Below are 22,429 nucleotides of genomic sequence, written 5' to 3' on the forward strand. Positions count from 1 at the left end.
TGCTCCACTTGTGGGGAGCCGTTGCATCTCAAGCTGCCCTATCATCTGCCTCAGAGGACTGTTGCAGCGCTAGTGATCTTTCCCTGACACCACAGGTGGTGTCATGACAATTCCCCTATAAATATCCCCTATTTGCACTTACCGCCTTGGGTCACGTACCGGGCCAGCCACCGTGATATTCCCCAAAAGCAGTCATAAGGCCCGGCTGCCGAGTACCCCACGGTCCTGGGGGCGAGTTACTTCCTTCATATCTATCCTGTTTACCATATTTTTTCACTCCATCATAGGAGCAGAAATAAATAGCAGTTACAAGATGGACAATAGCGGCACCAGACAGACCCAGTTGACTATGATTTGGTCAGTTAAGCCTTTGTCATTGTTCTACCATTATACTGGATAAAATAACAGAGCTACAAACAAAGCCTCCAATGTAGATGTAAACCTAGCCAAAGTTGCTGCTCCTTTGCAAAATAAAACAGTTGTCATAAAAGTTTAATCTTTATTTTAGCATTAAATGATTACAGATGTTCATACTTTGTACATTCATTCAGCCATGGCTTATATTAAAAATAGAAAAAAAAATACAGTATATAAATGTTTCCAACAATATTTCTATCATTTATTTCAACTTATATCTTATAATATTAGAGCAGATTTCTTCTTTTTTCGAGAGTTTCTAGAACTTCTAGGCCTCCTTTAGGCAAGAAGTTTGTCTTCCGCTCAGAAACGAGGGACGACATTCATCTGGTATGACTGAGGTCTTGTAGCATTGGTGTTGGGCTCGGGTCTTATGCTCAGATTCTTTCGATCTATGGTGGGCTCCAGTGTGAACTTCTGCAGTATGGTGGTCAGAAAGAGGAAGAGCTCCATGCGAGCCAGACCTTCTCCCAAACACAAGCGTTTGCCTGAGAAAAAAAAAAAAGCAAACACCATAAGTAGTCAAGTTAAAGGCATTGTTTGATATAGAAAAAACATTTTTAATTGTGTTTTTGTAATTCAACAGGATAGGCAGGTGCCCCGTTTTCTTTCTTGCATAGCCCAGTGGAAAGAATGATTTCAATGATCAGTATGTAATATTAATTTCCCTAATTGGGGAACTAAATACTTACTGCCGTCGATCGCCGATCTTCACCACTGCCTCTGGTGATAGTTGACAGGCTGCAGTGGTGATGTCACGATTACAGCAGACATCACTGCCTCATAAAAACAATAAGTTCTGCTGCTTGTGCTGTCTAAATCTGCAAAGCTGCTTAGCCAAATAGTTGTCTGTAGCTTGGACATTTACTGCAGCTGTGAAGTCAACGGTGCAGCCTGTAAACAATCATCGAAGCTGATGCTGGAGCAAGTAAGTAATGCTCAGTTTGTTATTTTCATCCAGTAAGAGCTTTTGGAGAAAAATGTTCATTCTTGGAAATGTTCATTCTTGGAAAACACCTTTAAGTCTCTAACTTGGCATTAATGTCAAAAGTCTCAATGTATTGTCAGTAATTTACATTGGATAATCTTAATAATTTACTATGGCTTTACAATGGGTCTTCAGAAAATATTGTTTGTCCTTGATTTTTTGATAAGCTGTCCAGAAATCGTACAAAATGAAGTTAGTAAATGGTCAAAAGTCATGGCATATCAGGTTAGCACCTTCTTACCATGGATAATAGCTCAGACCTTTTGTGAGATGCTGCACATTTCTCAGTCCAAAAAAACTTTTCTTACACTGTTTTATGTGATAATTCTAATAAACTGTATATTAATTCAGTGGGTTTAAAATACACACACAGACATTTAATTCCTAAATCCTATTGAATAATATTTTTGGTCTTCCTAATTCCAGTCCATGTCAACCAACCAAAACAAAATATTTTCATATACTGAAGCTAAAATTCAGCATTCACAGATAACAATCAAGTAATAACCTCTTACCTGTAGAAAATGGCATAAAAGCATCACTCTTCTTAACGCAGCCTTTCTCATTAAGAAAGCGTCCAGGATCAAACTCCTCTGGGTTTTTGAAGTATTTGGGGTCTTTCAAAACAGAGGTCAGGACTGCGAACACCAAGCTTCCCTGAAAGTAAATTTTTAAATATGCAAATCTAGAAAAATTGAAGTGTTAAAAGTGAGGTCTAATTAGTTATTCCTATGAAGGATGAACATAGAATCATAGAATCATAGAATCATAGAATGGTAGAGTTGGAAGGGACCTCCTGGGTCATCTGGTCCAACCCCCTGCTCAAAGCAGGATTCACTAAATCATCTCAGACAGATGTCTGTCCAGCCTCTGTTTGAAGACGTCCATTGAAGGGGAACTCACCACCTCTCGTGGCAGCCTGTTCCACTCATTAATCACCCTAACTGTCAAAAAGTTTTTTCTAATATCTAATCTGTGTCTCCTCCCATTTAGTTTCATCCCGTTGCTTCTAGTCTTTCCCTGTGCAAATGAGAATAAAGATGATCCTTCTACAATGTGACAGCCCTTGACATATTTGTAGACAGCTATTAAGTCTCCTCTCAGTCTTCTTTTTTGCAAGCTAAACATTCCCAAATCCTGCAACCGTTCCTCATAGGACATGGTTTGCAGACCAGTCACCATTCTGGTCGCTCTTCTCTGAACTTGTTCCAGTTTGTCTATGTCTTTTTTAAAATGTGGTGCCCAAAACTGCACACAGTATTCCAGATGAGGTCTGACCAAAGAGGAGTAAAGACCGATAATGACTTCACGTGATCTAGACTGTATGCTTCTGTTAATACATCCCAGAATTGTATTTGCCTTTTTTGCTGCTGCATCACACTGTTGACTCATGTTCAGTCTATGATCTATTAGTATACCTAAGTCTTTTTCACATGTACTGTTGCTTAGCTCTATTCCTCCCATTCTGTATATGCTTTTTTCATTTTTATTGCCCAGATGTAGTACTTTGCATTTTTCCCTGTTAAAAACCATTCTGTTGGTTGCTGCCCACTGCTCCAGTTTATTTAGGTCTTTTTGAATCCTCTCTCTCTCTTCTCTAGTATTAGCTATCCCTCCTAGCTTTGTGTCATCAGCAAATTTAATCAGTTTACCCTCAATTCCTTCATCTAAATCATTGATGAAGATGTTGAACAATACAGGTCCCAGGACAGAGCCCTGTGGTATCCCACTTGAGACATTCATCCAGCTGGATGTGAAGCCATTTACAACCACCCTTTGAGTCCGATCACTAAGCCAGTTATGAATCCACCTAACAGTTGTCTGGTCCATTGCATACTTGGTCATTTTTTCAATAAGGATGGTGTGAGATACTTTGTCAAATGCTTTGCTGAAGTCAAGATATACTATATCTACAGCATTTCCCTGATCCACCCAGTCAGTGATTCTGTCATAGAAAGAAATTAAGTTAGTCTGACATGACTTGTTAGTTACAAACCCATGCTGACTCTGGTTAATCACTTCATTCTTATCCAGGTACTTACATACATGATGTTTAATAATTTGTTCAAAGAACAAATCTGATGAAATTTATTTTGGGCAGAATCAATTCAGTCTAAATCAAATTTAGCCCAAATTGCAAGTGAAACGATGTTTAATATGTTCTGAAGTTTCTCCAAACCTCATAGCTCCTTTGCTTGTTCCTTCCAGTCTTTGAATCTTCCGGCTTTGACTACTGACTATACCTCACTTAGAACACGATACACATCATTGACATCAATAATGTGTGTGAACTAGTCAGTGCCAAAAAATTCAAAGACCAATCCAAAGCCTGATCTTAAGGCCAACTCGAAGACCAGAGGCAGCAAGTGGATGAAGTTTTATGCTAAATGCTTAATGATTGTGAAATTTTCTTAAGATGTATGATTCAGCACTACACAATACAGGGATATTAACATCACTTAGCTAGCTAGAAGTAAACAGGTAGCTGAGTGGGGCCTAGTTCATATAAAGTTGCAATTCTAATTACTAGTTTAGTGAGTAGCATTGAGTCCTCAGCAGCAAGGACTTTTGGAGATTAGCTCATTCCTGCTCCACGTGGCTGATGTTGCAAATGTTTTAATGGAGTGTAGTCAGGATGGCTGTTTACTTCCCAATGAGGAGCAAGTTTGAAATTGCTTGGCTTTTTCTATCTGCTGTCATTCTCCTGAAATGAAAGTTTTTATCGAACATAGTGTATAGCTAATTTAAAAGAAAATCAACCACCAATTCTTTCCTAGACCCTTCGCAGACTCTGGTTTGCATTCCAGGAGAGGAGTTAACTCCTAAAAGCCCAGTCACCTCCCTCCTTAATATTGATTGTTACACAGCAGTTACCTGCTCACCTCCCTTTCCCTCCTTCTCAGCACCTGATGAGCTGCTGTTTTCAGTCCCATGTAGGGATGAGCAGATTTTATGAAATTTGAATTCACTGAGTTTGCCATTTTTTTCTCTTATAATTTGATTTGTGGCAAATAAATTTGTGCAAATCTCAATATTAGAAAGCTTTCAATTGCTTAAGAGCTTACACACTAAAGAAGAGAGAGAAAACCCCACTGATAAGAGCTTTTTCTCAACAGATGAGAGAGGGAGGACCTGGCTGACCATAAGAGCTTACACATTACAGATGAGGGATAGAGGACCCTGCTGACCATAAGAGCGTTGACTCTAAAGGAAAGAGAGGGAATCCTGCTGACCATAAAGGTTTATACACTATTGAAGAGAGAGAGAGAGAGAGAGAGAAAGGACCCTGCTGACAATGAGGGCTTATACTTTACAGATGAGAGAATGGATTTGCTGACCATTAGATCTTACATTCTATAGGAAAGGGAGAAGAGACCCTGCTGACAGTAAGAGCTTAGACATTACAGATGAGAGAGAGAGAGGGCCCCAATGACCATATGAGCCTACACTTTAAAGAAGGGAGATAGAAAACCGTTGATCAAAAGAGTTAACACTCTCCAGAAGAGAGTGAGGATTGGTCTGACCATAAGTTCTTAGACTCTATAGGAAGGAGAACCACGCTAATCATATCCCTGTCTCCCCTAATGTCCCTGTATTGGCTCTGCACCAATCGCAGCATGCATGCCTCGCCCTGTCTTTCCCTGGCTTATGGCTATGGCTAGGGAAGGAAGGAGATGAGCACCAGTCGACCTCCACAAAGAACTATAGAAAACAAGGGTACACAAACAGGGGGAAATTGCTTAGCTTTAGATGACTCCAGACAAATGTGCATATTTCCTCAAGCTTCAGAGAGGATGAAGTACTGCTCTTGCTAAGCCTTCTCAAATAGTAATGAATATCGCTGGCACCTCCCTCTGAAACACAGCTGGTATTTATACACACAGGCAGGGTGTTAATTGGAGGGAGATAGCTGCTGGGTCCTAAAGACAGCCTCTAAGAAGATGTTTGTGTAACATACCTGGTGGCGGGCTTGCATAGTGCACCATCTCCCACTATGCAAGAACGCAAACTTGATCTTCAGTCCAGTCTAATAGCCTGGCTTCTATTCATGCTGTCTGCTTGTCTCTGCTCTGACTGTTTAGGGCGGCGGCCCGGTTACTTCCTGTTTCTTGTAGCTGCTGTGGGCACACCCCTAATGCGTCCCCAGCCTATTGCTGTATGTCACTTGATTTTTAAACCAGCTCCACCTTGGAGCTGAAGCCTGAGCAACTCTAACATTCAGTGTGCTCCTTGACTCTGAATGTGCCAGGTCCTGTTCTGTTTTTCCTGCCTGTCCGCCTTCCTGGAGGCTGTATTCCCAGGCCTGTCTGAACACGCTCCTAGCCTGTTCATCCCGCCTTCTAGGGGCCGCATGCCTAGATCTGTTATCTGTGTTTTCTTGCCTGTCTGTACACCTTCCTGGAGGCTGTATTTCCAGGCCAGTCTGAACACGCTCCTAGCCTGTTCATTCCGCCTTTCTGGGGGCCACATACCCAGACTCGCTCCTGTATCTCGCTGCAGTGTCAGTTCCTGTCTGAACACTCAGTTCCTGTCTGAACACTCTCCTAGCCTGTTACCTGTCTTTCTCTCTGTCCGTACCTTCCCTTTTATGCAGAGTCTGAACCTGCACCTAACTCCTACTCGTCGCTGTACTTCCGTTTGTGAGTTTAGAGTCCACTGCTACTTCATTGCAAGTATGTTGTGTGTATCTGGTTCTGCCTTTCCTTTCCAGTCTGTTCCATGTGAACAGAGTCCTGCCCCCTCTGTTCTGCCTTGCTCACCACTCTGGCGGTTCCTGCCTGCTTTGCCTTGCTCACCGCTCCGGCGGTTCCTGCCTGCTTTGCCTCGCTCACTGCTCCGGCGGTTCCTGCCTGCTCTGCCTTTCCCACCGCTCCGATGGTTCCTCCTGCTCTGCCTTGCTCACCGATCCGGTGGTTCCTGCCTGCTCTGCCTTGCTCACCGCTCCGGCGGTTCCTGCATGCTCTGCCTTGCTTACCGCTCCGGTGGTTCCTGCCTGCTCTGCCTTGTTCACCGCTCCGGCGGTTCCTGCCTGCTCTGCCTTGCTCACCGCTCCGGCGGTTCCTGCCTGCTCTGCCTTGCTCACCGCTCCGGCGGTTCCTGCCTGCTCTTCCTTGCTCACCGCTCCGGCGGTTCCTGCCTGCGCTGCCTTGCTCACCGCTCCGGCGGTTCCTGACTGCTCTGCCTTCCTCACCGCTCCGGCGTCTCCTGCCTGCTCTGCCTTGCTCACCGCTCCAGCAGTTCCTGCCTGCTCTGCTTTGCTCACCGCTCTGGCGGTTTTTCCCTGCTCTGCTTGCTCACCGCTCCGGCGGTACCTCTCTGCTTCGCCTTGCCCACCGCTCCGGTGGTACCTCTCTGCTCTGCTTGTCTACCGCACCTGCGGTTCTGTTCCTGAATCCCAGTCTGTACTGGACCCTATCCAGCCTGTGCTCCAACCTGCTAATACCTCCCTGTCTGCACGCCAGCGATACTTGTCAGTACCCTCCTGTCTGCATACCAGCCGTGCCTGCCAGTATCCTTCTGTCTGCACTCCAGCCTTGCTTGCCAGTGCCCACCTGTCTGCATGCCAGCCGTGCCTGCCATTACCCACCTGTCTGTGTGCCAGCCTAACCTGCCTGTTCCTGTATTCTCCGGTATGGGTCAACAGTCATGTCCGGGGTCTGGCCTGGAGTAGCACCTGGTCCTTCTGCTCGGTTCCTCCCTGGTGCATGGCGTCGTTAGCCGTCGTGCGACCTTCGTCGAATCGGGTTGATACTTAGTTACGCCCCTCCAGGCACTTTCCGGTTCATGGCACAGTGGAATCACTAAATCACGCACACGCCTGTCAGCCCGGGCATGTGCATAACAGTTTGCTCAGGCCATGGTTCCCGTTGAGCCCCACGGCCCCTCGCTCTCAGAGATATTTTCTGGCAAAAACGTGCACCAAGAAAATTTTTTTTCGCAAGCTGATATCCAGGCGATGTACGCACCAGTTCAAATGGAGCTATCAGCATTCGTTCCTGCGGATCCGCCACGGTACTATGGGGATTCAAAACAAAGTCATGCGTTTGTTGAGCAATGCATGCTGCATTTCAAGTTCTTTCCTCACTATTTTCCTACCGATCAGGTTAAAGAGACATTTATGATGTCCTACCTAGCAGGTGATGCCTTGAAATGGATCACCCCACCATAGGAAGCATGGGATCCTATCGTCTTTGACCTGCAGGTCTTCCTGGTGGCCTTTCTAATGGTCTTCGATGACCCTAATCCTGAAGCCTCTGCTAAAGCTTCCCTTCCCAATATCCCGGAGCAGCCCTGATGGGTAATGTGTGGGTAACTCACCAGTTCTCCAGCCTGAAGAGACTGCTGCCCACCCAGAATCCTCACATCATGACTACGCTCCACAGAATACTTCTCTTCCCAACCTCAAGAGGCAGTCCAGACGTGCTAGGCGTAGAGGCAAGCCATCACGCCAGGTTCTGTCCTCCCAAAGACCTCCTGTTCCCAAGCCTGTAGAAGCAGCATACCAGCCCGGAATCCATGAAGGTTGACCATGTTCGGCAGGCAAAGCAGAGGCTGGAACGCAGTCACGAAATCAGATTGCAGTCCCGCTGCGGTTGTTTGGGACCCCCTGACAGTCTTTGTCCAGTGAAGGTTGGAGAATCCCAAGACATTAGGCCTGTAGGAGAGGTCGCCCTGGGCATTGGTGGGTCCTCTCCACAGATGATCATGACTGTCTCCGTGGCAAGTAAAAGCCTCAGATTAATTGGAAGTTTCGGGCTTAAAGCCTTGAAGAGTCAGTGTCTGATTCCCGTCCGAAAACTCCATAAGCCAGTTTGGGCATTGTCAGCAGAAGGACGAGCCCTACTCAGAAACAGTCAAAATATGTCTGTACAAATGAAGCTCCAGATTGGAGCATTACACATGAAGAAGCTTACATTCCAGGTGCTGACTGGTTTACCCACAAGTCGTCCAGAGCCGAGAGATCTTGTGCCCGCTCAGGTCTGGAGACCCTGTATGGTGTATCCTGGGGGACTGCTAAGGTACAAGGGGTGTCCAGTCCCCATATCTTCAGGACAGTCAGCAGTTTCTTCTTCTTCTTCACCAGATCTGCTAGTCGCTGACTCGCTGTGCGCTGAAGTCTCTGAAGGAAGAGAAGCGGAGGCAATGTTCCCACACAGTCTCGACGATTGTACCAATTATCTGGCTTCAGGTACCATCCCGCCTTACAAACATGTTATCTCTGAAACCAGTTTGAGGATGGTCCCAAAGCATGGACCCTCCATCTCTAATAAATCTGGCCTTGCGTCCATCGAGGCAGTGGATACCCCCAAGTCTCTGCAACCCTCCAACCAGGTGGAGGACCTCCAGTTGCCTCCTGAATCCTCCGGGGTGCTACCTGATAACAAATGGAGAGAGACTTTCCTATACCCTGTACCTGACACCTCGCCCGCATCATCCAGTGAGCTTGACCAAGTGTACTCCAAAGCTATGGTTACTCCCGAGTCTCTGCTCTCCTCCAACCAGGCGGAAGACCTCCAGTTGTCTCTTGAACCCTCTGGGGTGCTACCTGATAACAATTGGAGGGAGACTTTCCTACATCCTGTATCGGATACCTCGCTCACTTTGTCCAGTGAGCTTGACCAAGTGTACCCCGAAGCAGTGGTTACCCCCGAGTCTCTGCACCCCTCCAACCAGGCGGAGGACCTCCAGCTGTCTACTGAACCCTCCGGGGTGCTACCTGATAACAAATGGACAGAGACTTTCTTACACCCTGTACCTGGTACTTCACCCACTTCATCCGTTGCTGAGGAAGGCTTGATGGGAGGAAGTTACCAAGATGATGAGACCAGTTTCGTTTACTCTAGTGGACAGAAGAGGTAATCTTCTTGAAAAGAAGGATAGGCCTCCAAATTCTCTGCGGTACACTCTTGCAGGCTTGAAGAAGAGGGGGTGTAAAGGGGGGGTACTGTAACATATCTTGTGGCGGGCTTGCATAGTGCACCATCTCCCACTATGCAAGATCGCAAACTTGATCTTCAGTCCAGTCTGCTAGCCTGACTTCTATTCATGCTGTCTGCTTGTCTCTGTTCTGACTGCTTAGGGCGGCGGCCCGGTTACTTCCTGTTTCTTGTAGCTGCTGTGGGCACACCCCTAATGCGTCCCAAGCCTATTGCTGTCTGTCACTTGATATTTAAACCAGCTCCACCTTGGAGCTGAGGCCTGTGCAACTCTGACATTCAGTGTGCTCCTTGACTCTGAATGTGCCAGGTCCTGTTCTGTTTTTCCTGCCTGTCTGCCTTCCTGGAGGCTGTATTCCCAGGCCTGTCTGAACACGCTCCTAGCCTGTTCGTCCCGCCTTCTAGGGACCGCATACCTAGATCCATTATCTGTGTATTCTTGACTGTCTGTCTGCCTTCCTGGAGGCTGTATTCCATGCCAGTCTGAACACGTTCCTAGCCTCTTCGTTCTGCCTTTCTGGGGGCCGCATACCCAGACTCGATCCTGTATCTCGCTGCAGTGTCAGTTACTGTCTGAACACTCAGTTCCTGTTATGATCTGCTACAGGCACTAAGGAAAGGCAGGAGATCTGGCCCTACAATAGAACTAAACTCGATCCCTACGATGTAATGGGGAACCTGATCCTGCGATCAGACCCGCTAAAGTACTCGGCTAGTCTGTACGAAGACCTATAGATGTAAGGGAGGGTTCCCTACAAGAACTAGGGACTGGGATAAGTTGGACACCTCCTAGCAGAAATAGTAGCAGTCAAAGACAAACACACAACAAAGAGCATAGAGGTCAGAAGACCTAGCAAAACTAACAGAGAACGGTAACAGAGCACCAAGCTAGCTCAAGAGTAGTAAATACAATGATGTCCAGCAAGGCCAGAAGGGCGGAGCCGGATTAAATAGGCAAAAATGGTCATGTGACCAGTAAACTAGAAAAAACCAAACAGGAGAGTTCTAACAGTACCCCCTCTTCTAAGAGGATCCTCCGGATCCCCTAGGCCCAGGCTTATCAGGAAACCTCCTGTGAAACGCTCTGACAAGTCTGGAAGCAGAAACATCATCCGCCCTCACCCATGAGTTATCCTCAGGTCCGAAACCCTTCCAAGCTACGAGATACTGCAAACTCCCTCTATACCGTCTACAATTTAGGATGCGGGAAATTTCATATTCCCCGTCGTCCACCACCGGAGGAACAGTGGCAGAGGCGTCACCATCTGACACATCAGCTCTTTTCAACAGAGAAACATGAAACACCGGGTTAATCTTCCAGGAGGTAGGAACCTCCAACCTAACAGCAGATTGGTTAACTATCTGAAGCACCTTAAAGGGCCCTACGAACTTGGGACCCAATTTTTTAGAAGGATTCCGCAATCGCAGATTCTTAGAGGACAACCAAACCATGTCATCAACAGCAAACAAAACCTCTTGCCGTTTCCTATCAAAGTACCTCTTAGATTTTTTGTTAGCCTCCTGAAGATTACCACGCACATCCGTCCAAACTCTCTCCAAATCACCGGAAAAACTCTCCTCCTCAGGCACAGCCGATACCAATTTGGAGAATGACCCAAAAGACGGATGTCTCCCAGAACAACAAAAAAAGGCGAACACCCAGCAGAAGAGGATGTATGGTTGTTAAGAGCAAATTCAGCAAGTGGCAGAAACTCAGACCACCCCTCTTGATTGTCTACCACAAAACAATGCAAGAACTGCTCAAAATCCTGGTTCTTCCTTTCTGTCTGGCCATTAGACTCAGGATGATATCCAGATGAAAACGACAAATGAACTCCCAACCTGTCACAAAAGGCATGCCAAAAATGAGCCACAAACTGAGGTCCCCTATCAGAAACAATGTCAGTAGGAACACCATGTAGTCTGACAATTTCCTTGACAAAGGCCTTAGCGAGTGTCTTAGCGCAAGGCAGTTTGATGAAGGGAACCAAGTGAAACATCTTGCTAAAACGGTCCACGACCACCCAGATGACCGTGAAACCTTCAGAGGTGGGAAGGTCAGTAATAAAGTCCATAGCCAGATGTGTCCAAGGTGCACTAGGAACCTCCAGAGGGCAAAGCAACCCCGCAGCAGGAGCATGCGAAGACTTGGATCTAGCACACACAGTACATTGACGCACCCACTTAATGACTTCCTTCTGCCATCCAGGCCACCAAAAACTGCGACCCACAAGTCTCTTGGTCTCAGAAATTCCTGGATGACCTGCCAACCGAGACTCATAACACTCAACAAACAAATCTCTCCTAAAGGTCCTAGGCACAAACAACCTCCCATGGGGAGTGTTAGATGGGGCATTCTCCTGAGCTTTAAGAATCTCATCCTCCTAAACGGAGTCAAAAGCAGCAATCACAACACCTTCTTGTAAAATGCTCTCCTCCTCAGCACCGACCATAGGAGAAAAGCTGCGAGACAAAGCATCCGCTTTAACATTCTTGGTACCCGGGATGTAAGTAACAGAAAAATTAAACCGCGAGAAAAAAAGTGCCCACCTAGCCTGACGGGCATTCAAGCGCTTGGCAGCATCAAGATAGATCAGATTTTTATGATCAGTGAAAACCTGAATGGGAAATTCAGCACCTTCCAAGAGGTGACGCCAGTGTTCAAATGCGAGTTTAATAGCCAGCAATTCCCGATTACCAATATCGTAATTAAGTTCAGTCTCAGAAAATTTTTTTGAAAAAAAGGCACAGGGATGTATTCCATCCTTGTTTTCCTGAGACAATACCGCACCGACCCCCACAGAAGAAGCATCAACCTCAACCAAAAACGGCTTAGTCACATCAGGCTGCATAAGGATGGGAGCAGAGGTGAACCTCTCCTTAAGAAGCACAAAAGCTTCAATGGCCTCAGAAGTCCACTGAACCGCATTAGCACCTTTCCTGTTGAGATCGGTCAGCGGTTTGACAATAATAGAAATTTTTTTTATGAATTTTCTGTAATAATTGGCGAAACCCAAAAACCTCTGTATCGATTTCAAACCAATAGGCCTAGGCCATTCCTGCACAGCTTGAACTTTAACTGGGTCCATCTCAAAACCTTCACTGGAGATAATGTAACCCCAAAAACTAATTCTCTGTACAGCGAACTCACATTTCTCTAGCTTAGCAAAAAGCGAATTGTCCATTAATAACTGTAATACCTCACATACGCTCTGCCAATGAGACTCCAGATCAGGCGAATAAATCAGAATGTCATCCAAATACACAACCACATTTTTGCCGATCAAAGGTCTAAGGATGTCATTAATAAGATTCTGAAAAAATGCAGAGCATTGGTAAGACCAAAAGGCATAACCAGATTCTCAAAATGACCCACAGGAGTGTTAAAAGCAGTCTTCCATTCATCACCCTCCTTCATACGCAACAAATTGTATGCCCCCCGGAGATCAATTTTAGACAACCACTTGGCCCCCACTAACTGGTTAAATAAATCAGGAATCAATGGCAATGGGTAAGGATTGCGTACAGTAATTTTATTAATCTCATGAAAGTCCAGACAAGGACGTAAACCGCCATCTTTTTTTTTTACAAAAAAAATCCAACAGCCACAGGAGACTTGGAAGGCCCAATGTGACTGGCGGCCAAGCTTGTCTGTATGTATTCCCCCAAAGCCTTTCTCTCAGGAATAGTAAGATTAAATAAACGACTTTTAGGAAGAGTCGCTCCAGGGACAAATTCAATGGTACAATCATAGTTTCTATGGGGAGGCAAAATTTGTGACTCCTCCTCAGAAAAAACTCTCCAAAAATCCTGAATAGGTACAGGTAATTCCCCTTTTTCCACCGCAGCAATACGTCCGTTACAACACTTGTCATAACATTTAGGGCTCCAGGACTTAATTTCATTGGTAGACCAATCCAGTACAGGATTGTGCAATTTTAACCAGGGCAACCCCAATATTACGGGAGAAGGTAAATTATCCAATACCACCAAATCCAAATTCTCTTGATGAATACCATTAATAGTGAGGGGAAATTCACAGACCTTATGAGTAACACACTTCAAGGGAGAGCCATCAACAGAAACCACAGCAATAGGGGATGACAAAAGTTTAGATTTTAATTTAAGTTTTTCCAAGAATCCCCCATCAATCACATTCAGAGTAGAACCACAATCCACACATACCCGAAATTCAATTAATTCATCCTGAGCAGCAGTAGTAGCAGATAGGAATACTCCCTTAGAATTTAAACAGGCTATACGTGCATGACTGACCATTTTTTTTTCTTTCTTCATACGAAGCACACAGTTCTTAATAAAATGACCAGAATTTCCGCAATAGAAGCACAAACCTTCAGAAAGCCTGCGGTCTTTTTCCTGAGAGCGGGGTGCCATCACCCCAATCTCCATCAGCTCTCCTTTGTCAGCACAGACCCTCTCAGGACTCGGAGCAGACATAGCAGAGGATTTGCTCTCATTAACCCTTGCACGCAGTCTCCTGTCCACCCGTATAGCTAATTGAATTGCCTCCTGCAAGTTTCCAGGTGTGGGATAAGCAATCAGTAAATCCTTAACCCTTTCACCTAGCCCTGCAAGAAACAAGCTTTTCAAAGCTGAATCGTTCCACCCCACCTGGGCAGACCACCGACGGAAGTGAGAACAATATTTTTCCACATTACCTGATCCCTGCCTCAGATGTATCAATTCAGACTCAGCAGATGAGACACGATCAGGATCATCATACAACAAACCCAAAGCAGAAAAAAAACTATCCACTGATCTAAAGCACGGATCACTAGGTTGGAGAGAGAAGGCCCATCCCTGAGGATCTTTGCGCAAAAGTGATATTATGAACCCTATGCGCTGTGATTCATCACCAGAGGATCCGGGTCTCAAACGAAAATACAATAAACAAGCATTTTTAAAAGAAAAAAAATCTTGTTGTTCACCAAAAAGTACATCAGGCTGACGTACCTTCGGCTCCACAAAATGTGCTCCAGAACAGCTACTCACGTGTTGTTGGAGCTTGGCCACCTCCAGAGAGAGTCCCTGCAAGCGTTGAGCCAAATCTTGAACCGAGACCATGATGGAAAACTGGAGGTCTTTCCTTAGAGAAATTTTTTTTTTTTTTGGGCTGGACTTACTGTTATGATCTGCTACAGGCACTAAGGAAAGGCAGGAGATCTGGCCCTACAATAGAACTAAACTCGATCCCTACGATGTAACGGGGAACCTGATCCTGCGATCAGACCTGTTAAAGTCCTCGGCTAGTCTGTACGAAGACCTATAGATGTAAGGGAGGGATCCCTACAAGAACTAGGGACTGGGATAAATTGGACACCTCCTAGCAGAAATAGTAGCAGTCAAAGACAAACACACAACAAAGAGCATAGAGGTCAGAAGACCTAGCAAAACTAACAGAGAACGGTAACAGAGCACCAAGCTAGCTCAAGAGTAGTAAATACAATGAAGTCCAGCAAGGCCAGAAGGGCGGAGCCGGATTAAATAGGCAAAAATGGTCATGTGACTAGCAAACTAGAAAAAACAGGAGAGTTCTAACAGTTCCTGTCTGAACACTCTCCTAGCCTGTTACCTGTCTTTCTCTATGCCCGTACCGTCCCTTTTCTGCAGAGTCTGAACCTGCACCTAACTCCTACTCATTGTCGCTGTACTTCCGTTTGTGAGATTAGAGTCCACTCACTACTTCATTGCAAGTATCTTGTGTGTATCTGGTTCTGCCTTTCCCTTCCAGTCTGTTCCTTGTGAACTGAGTCCTGCCTGCTCTGCCTTGCTCACCGCTCCGGCGGTTCCTGCCTACTCTGCCTTGCTCAGCGCTCCAGCGGTTACTGCCTTCTCTGCCTTGCTCACCGCTCCGGCGGTTCCTGCCTGCTCTGCCTTGCTCACCACTCCGGCGGTTCCTGCCTGCTCTGCCTTGCTCACCGCTCCTGCGGTTCCTGCCTGCTCTGCCTTGCTCACCGCTCTGGTGGTTCCTGCCTGCTCTGCCTTGCTCACCACTCCGGCGGTTCCTGCCTGCTCTGCCTTGCTCACCGCTCCTGCGGTTCCTGCCTGCTCTGCCTTGCTCACCGCTCCGGTGGTTCCTGCCTGCTCTGCCTTGCTCACCGCTCTGGCGGTTCCTGACTGCTCTGCCTTGCTTATCACTCTGGCGGTTCCTGCCTACTCTGCCTTGCTCACCACTCTGGCGTGTCCTGCCTGCTCTGCTTTGCTCACCGCTCCGGTGGTTTCTCCCTGCTCTGCTTGCTCACCGCTCCGGCGGTACCTCTCTGCTCCGCATTGCCCACCTCTACGGCGGTACCTCTCTGCTCTGCTTGTCTACCGCATCTGCGGTTCCGTTCCTGAATCCCAGTCTGTACTGGACCCTATCCAGCCTGTGCTCCAACCTGCTAGTATCTCCCCATCTGCACACCAGCCGTACTTGTCAGTACCCTCCTGTCTGCATACCAGCCGTGCCTGCCAGTATCCTCCTGTCTGCACTCCAGCCGTGCCTGCCAGTGCCCACCTGTCTGCATGCCAGCCGTGCCTGCCATTACCCACCTGTCTGTGTGCCAGCCTAACCTGCCTGTTCCTGTATTCCCCGGTGTGGGTCAACAGCCTTGTTCCGGGGTCTAGCCTGGAGTAGCACCTGGTCCCTCTGCTCGGTTCCTCCCTGGTGCACGGCATCGTTAGCCGTCGTGCGACGTTGGTCGGATCGGGTTGATACATAGTTACGCCCCTCCAGGCACTCTCCAGTTCATGGCACAGTGGAATCACTAAGTCACGCCCATGCCTGTCAGCCCGGGCGTGTGCATAACAGTTTGCAATGCCAAACGTAGAGATCTCCTACAACCAACTGCAGGACAACTGTCTGTCACCTCTGACAACTGATGATTGTAACAGCTTGCACAGGAGAGAGAGACAGAGAGAGCAAGAAAGAGATTAAAAGAACCTTGCTGACCATAAGAGTTTATAGTGTGGCCACTACTGGTGGCAAAGGGATATAATCATGCCCACTGTACTCGGTTACTATGCACTGCATTTGATTCATCGACTGAAAAGACTGCATGTTCAGGAAGCTCCAAAAAAAGGGGGGATACCTCCTGAACTACAGTTAAGAAATCTCTCAGGCTCTGAAAAGATTCTTATGTGACTGAGGCTTTGACAGAGATGAAGAATGGGTGGACATAGTGTAGGGAGAGCCAAGAGCACTAAATTATTATGTGATTATGTCTGAAAATTTGTGAAGTCACTCTTCTCATATCACTAAACTACCCATCTTCCTGATGCCAACCATCCAAAGTTGGCTAGTATGATCAAAACATTGAGAGGAGCAGCATACTCTACCTTTGGAATATGATATCCTCTGAAAGTTGTGTCCTTGCTGACAGCATGCGGCACTCCTGCCGGGACAATATCAGCATATCTCTGAATCTCGTGGATTACGGCTTCTGTATATGGCATTTTACTCTTGTCTTCTATTGAGGGACAACGATCTTTCCCTATTACATTGTCAATTTCTTTGTGGATCTTCTCTGAAATTAACAAAAGTGTAGCAATGAAAATATTTTTCAGTCTAGAATTATATTCAAATAATATGCAATACAGGGACTCGGACTTTGGACTTGTACTCAACCTTTTTTGGAGGCAATAGGCTCATTCTCATCTAAAAAATTTTGACCCACTCAGACAACAGTGCTAAAGTGCTACCACTGCTCCTGCTATGATACTATGAGAGGACCTTGATAAATTATTTACAAATACTTTAAAATTATTACCTTGTATTTCTGGATATTTCATGAGTATAAGAAAACCATATCTCAGAGTCAAACTTGTCGTCTCTGTTCCAGCAGTGAATAAGTCTGCTATTGTCGCCTGTAGATTCTGCTCATGAAATTCTGTATCTGGATTATTTTTTTCCTACAAAAAAATAAATAAATAGATCTCACTATTATTTTAATTATGACAATTTATCAAAGGCACTTAAAATCTTTAGCAATGAAATAATAGTTAAAACAAGAGCAATGAACTGGTATGATTGATTTCTGAATTTTGCAGAAAGGTTTGATTCATGGTGAATACATTTTCCTTGAATTATGATACAGAAAAGTGTCATGCAATGTGTGGGAAAGACTTAGTGCAACACAAAGGGAAGAGGGAAAGGGAGCCCAGACTGTAAGGAAAGGGGGGAGTGGAGAACTTCTAAGCTGAACTAATATCACCCTGTCTCCACTAACGTCCCTATATTGGTTTTTCACCAATCGCCGCTCGCTTACCTCGCCTTGTCTTTCCCTGGCATTTGGCCCTGGCTAGGGAAGGAAGGGGATGAGTGCTAGCCGATCCCTACTGAACCCTAAAGACAGCAAGGGGGACAAACAAGGCATTATTGCTTAGCTTTAGACAACTCCAGACAAATGTGCACACATCCTCTAGCACCAGAGATGAAGAAGCAGTGTTCTTGCTCAAGCCTTTACAAGGAGTAATGAATATTGCCGTCACCTCCCTCTGGCACACAGAAGGTATTTATACACCCAGGCCAGGGTGATAATTAGCCAGAGAAGGTAGCTGCTGGGTCCTAGAGAGACAGCTTCTGAGAAGTTGTCTGTAATGCCAAATGAAGAGATCTCCTGCTTCAAACTGCACACCCATGACAAAAAGCCTCTAATTGCCCAGAAAACATGTAAATAATACTTTGAGGTCTCCAAGGACTATATTGAACCATTTTGAGGTTTATAATGTAAACAAATTCTTAGTAATGTCCAAGTGACCTCAACCTTTCTGGCTAGGGAAAAATGTATGGTAACTGGTGGGTAATTAACTGCTGTACTTCAGTGATGTGAACCAGTGAAATATTGGACAATTACAACAATAAAGTATACAAAATATTTTTTTTTACAATACGTACAGTGGAGAGAGTTTTCTTTAGCATGTAAAAAATGTGGCTTGCCCATCTTACATTGCAGGAATCATACTTCCTGTGACTCACAAGCTTTGAATGCAGTATTTTAGATTAGTATCAAAAATAACAATGAGGGGTTTAATATTGCCCTCCTTGTTTACAGTACTTATAGAATGGAAAAAGGCTGTGATTAAGGTGCTGTTACTGCAGATTTTCATATAATAATAAATTCGCAATGACAATGAATGACTTCCCTATATATCATTAGCACTCTCATCTCATTTTTCATTTTACTTTAGCACTAAAGTGGTACATCAAATTCAGATTTGGTATTTTTTAGTGATGAACGAGTACTAAAATGCTCGGGTACTCGTTGCTCAGGTCGAGTAAATTGGAATGCTCAAGTGCTCGGTCCAAGCAATGAGCCCAATGTAAGTCTATGGGAAACTCAAGCTTTTTTCCGGCGCCTCCCCCCAGTGGTCTGCAGAGGGCCTAAAAATTGCCCAAATCGATAGGAACAGTGCTCAAATGACATGGGAACACCATAGGGAAGACCCCAGGAAGCATTTCTGACTCCCAGGTCTCTGCTGTCAACAATGTTGTCAGAGTATTATTCCACTTTTACCCACTCACAATAAAACATACAAAAACAAAACCAAAATGGATTTTCCTGGGAAAAATGTTAAGGAACATCCTTTCCAGAGTAATGACTTGTATATAAGGCAAAATAAATATACAAAAATAAAAATGCTCCTCCACAACTTGGGCTATGTTCACACGTAGCATTTTTGATGCGTTTTTGCACTTTTGCATTGCTTTCACAGATGAAAAATGCATTCACCAGGAAATGTATTTTTAACATTTTACTACCTTATCTGGGCATGTGGTGTGTGAGACATGATCAGACACATTCGTGCAGTGCTGAAAAGACATGGGAACAGCAAGACCCCTGGAAGTTTCTCTGACTGCCAGGTCACTGCCTAAAACTGTGGTAATCTCATCAGACGTGATCATATATTACTGCGTTAATAATACAGACATTTTTGGCAATGGGACAAATATTAAACTTCATTTAAAATGGGCAAGGTGTGTGTCAATGGACGGGGAAGTGGACGTTATGGTGATGGTGATAGTGCATGCAGAGGCTGTGGGCAAGATGAAACTGTACCTGCTGAGGGAGCACAACAAAAACCCACATCATGTTGAACAACCTTCCTGTCCCAATTTCTTGGGGGCCGCAGAACACGACTATTGAAGCCAGAGCAGGGTGAAAAGGTTGTTGGTTGGATAGCAGATAAAGCTTCCAGTCAGTTTGCCACCACCATCAAGCTGTGTTCCACATAGTCCAGTCTCAGCAGATGTGAGTCTGGACCACATTATTATTACTTTATCGCCATTTATTCCATGGCGCTTTACATGTCAAAAAGGGGTATACATCGCAAAAACAATTACAATAATCTTGAGCAAAAATGTGACATCGACTGGTACAGGAGAGGACCCTGCCCACGAGGGCTCACAGTCTACAAGGGATGGGTGAGGATACCGTAGGTGAGGATGAGCTGGTCATGCAGCGGTATGGTGGATCGAAGGTTACTGCAGGCTGTACACATGTCGGATGAGGTGGATCTTCAGGTACTTTTTGAAGGTTTCAACAGTAGGCGAGAGTCAGAAATGGTGGGGTAGAGAGTTCCAGAGAAGGGGGGATGCATGGGTGAAACCTTGTATGTGACTGTGGGAAGAAGATATAACAGGGGAGTAGAGAAGGAGATCTTGTGAGGATCGGAGGTGGTGTGCAGGTAAGTACCGGGAAACTAGGTCACAGATGTATGGAGGAGACAGGTTGTGGATGGCTTTGCATGCCAAGGTTAGGGTTTTGAACTGGAGTCTCTAGCCAATGGGAAGTCAGTGAAGGGATTGACAGAGAGGAGAGGCCAGGGAATAGCGAGGGGACAGGTGGATTAGTCGGGCAACAGAGTTTAGGATAGATTGGAGGAATGCAAGAGTGTTAGAAGGGAGGCCACAGATTAGGGGGTTGCAGTCGTTGAGGCAGGAGATGATGAGGGTGTGCACTAGTGTTTTTGTAGATTCGTGGTTGAGGAAAGTGAGGATACGAGAGTTTTTTTTACTATGAGTCGGTATTTTCCTCACCCTGACCCTCCTTCCTCCCATCATTCAGAGTGCCCTGAGACAACTGATCCCACACTTGGACACTCCAAAGAGCTGTTTTGGTTAATATTACCATTTATAGATTCTGGCCTCTCGCTCAGTTCGCTCGGAAGTGGAAAGAGCTTGGATATGTGGTTTGAAGGAGAGATTAGAGTCCAGGGTTACCCCAAGAGCTGTTCACTTTTCAATCAATAGATTCGGGCCTCTCGACTGGCCAGCTTCGAGCAGGGCATGTAGCGATTTGAGCATCAATGGTCACCCGAAGGTGATGGTGGGAAAGTGCAATTACTGTTGCAAGAGGTGGATAATGATGAGACACAATGGATAGAAAGTCAGGTGGAGGACCAGGGTGCGGAAGTGGATGACGAAGCGGTGGATGATGACGTCACTGATCCAACCTGGAAAGAGGACACGCAGAGTGAGGACAGCAGCAAAAAGTGGGAGGGAGGCGTAGCACCACAACAGGCAAGAACAAGCAGTGTGGTGGCCACAGAAACAAGGCGAGCAACTGCTCCCCGGAACACCAACACGACGGAAGTTGCCAGTACAACTGTTAGGTCTTCCCAAGTCTGGTTCTTTTTTAAAAACTGTTCAGATAACCCCAAAAAGGCCATTTGCAACATCTACCAGGCCAGCATCAGTAAGAGCACCAAAACTACCAGCCTGACCTCCACCAGCATGGTCAGGCACAGGACAGCAAAGCACCTGACTAGCTGAGCCAAACACCAAGGTCCAGAAACTGTGCATGCGTGCATGCCAATGCCCTGTCCATGGCACATGCGAAGATGCCTCCCGCCCTGCACCTGCAGACTTGCAACCTTCGCCATTCAAGTCCCTTTGCTGTGTTCAGTTGTCCCTACCACAGTCCTTGGAATGCAAGTGCAAGTATGCTGCCACCCACCCACCCACCCACAGGCCGCAATATTAAACTGCCACATTTCCGGACTGCTTGCTTGCACATGAAATGTTGCCTTTTAGGCTCGTGGAGACGAAAGCTTTCAACAACCTCATGGTGGCAGCAGTCGGGTGTCCATACTTGGGCCTCAGCCCCCACTATTTCTCCTGGTATCATCTCCCCCTTCATCAAGAGTGGGTCCCAGAACATTACCCGTGGCCTCCCCAGTACCCTTACTGGGAAGGACCACCTAACCACAAACATGTGGACAAGTGAATGTGGCCAGGGACGGTTCATCTCACTGACGCATTCCACTGGGTTAATATTGTGGAAGCTGGGACCCTGGGACGGAACATGTCCTCCGGACACAGAGGATTGCGAGCCCTGGGACAATCAGGGTTGCCCGTACATTTTACAGTTCCTGCACCACCTCCTCCTCTTCAGCCTCCATCTCCATTACTTGATTCATTTTTTCAGGACATATTCCAGATTATTTATTTAAACCTCTTGTGTGCCAATAACAATAAGCACGACTGTATGCTTAGGCAACAAACCACACACGATTGCAGAGTTGTTGAAGGCTGTATCAGAGAACCTGTTGGTGGCTCTGAAGCTAGGCAAGCTCGCACACGTACCATGCCTGGCCCATATGCTCAACTTAGTGGTCCTGCGGTTTCTCAAAATCTACCCAGATCTGCCTGAGTGACTTGTGAAAGTACGCTGCGTGTGTGCCCATTTCAGAAAGTCAGTTACAACTTCTGCCACCCTGGAAGGGCTTCAGCAGCATTTGTAGCTCACTGACTGTGTGCGATGTGACTATGCATTTGAAATCAATGTTGCTAATGTTTGGAATGATTTTGAGCAGCAGAGAGCAGTTGTTGAGTACCAGCTTCAACACGTCCGTCAGCATTCAAGTCAGCACATAAGAGCTGATGAGTGGGCATAGATGTCTGACATCTGTTCCATCCTCCAAAACTTTGAGGACTCCACCAAGATGGTCAGCGGTGATGACACCATAATTAGCGTCACCATCCCGCTTCTCTGTCTACTGAAATGCTCGCTGCTCACAATTAAAGAGGATAGAAAAAAGAGAGGGGTCGCTCACTGGTCTATTCGGGTGCTCTGAAGAAAAGAGT

At 46.1% G+C, this 22,429-nt stretch overlaps 1 protein-coding gene across 1 annotated transcript in view; it reads right to left on the reverse strand.

The window, feature by feature from the left end:
• Nucleotides 1-485: 485 nt before the first annotated feature.
• Nucleotides 486-22,429, reverse strand: part of LOC141154987 (cytochrome P450 2C23-like) — a 175,456-nt gene continuing 153,512 nt past the window's right edge. Inside the window, exons 6-9 of the mRNA XM_073641575.1 lie at nt 17,112-17,253; nt 16,681-16,868; nt 1,921-2,062; nt 486-905 (exon numbers count right to left, since the gene is read on the reverse strand). Of these exons, the coding sequence (XP_073497676.1) occupies nt 721-905; nt 1,921-2,062; nt 16,681-16,868; nt 17,112-17,253 (657 nt within the window). The 3' untranslated portion in view covers nt 486-720. The remainder of the gene's footprint in view (nt 906-1,920; nt 2,063-16,680; nt 16,869-17,111; nt 17,254-22,429) is intronic.

Source organism: Phyllobates terribilis, unplaced genomic scaffold (assembly GCF_046119375.1).
Source record: "Phyllobates terribilis strain yellow unplaced genomic scaffold, ASM4611937v1 Scaffold_7__3_contigs__length_470593459, whole genome shotgun sequence".
Lineage (NCBI taxonomy): Eukaryota > Metazoa > Chordata > Amphibia > Anura > Dendrobatidae > Phyllobates > Phyllobates terribilis.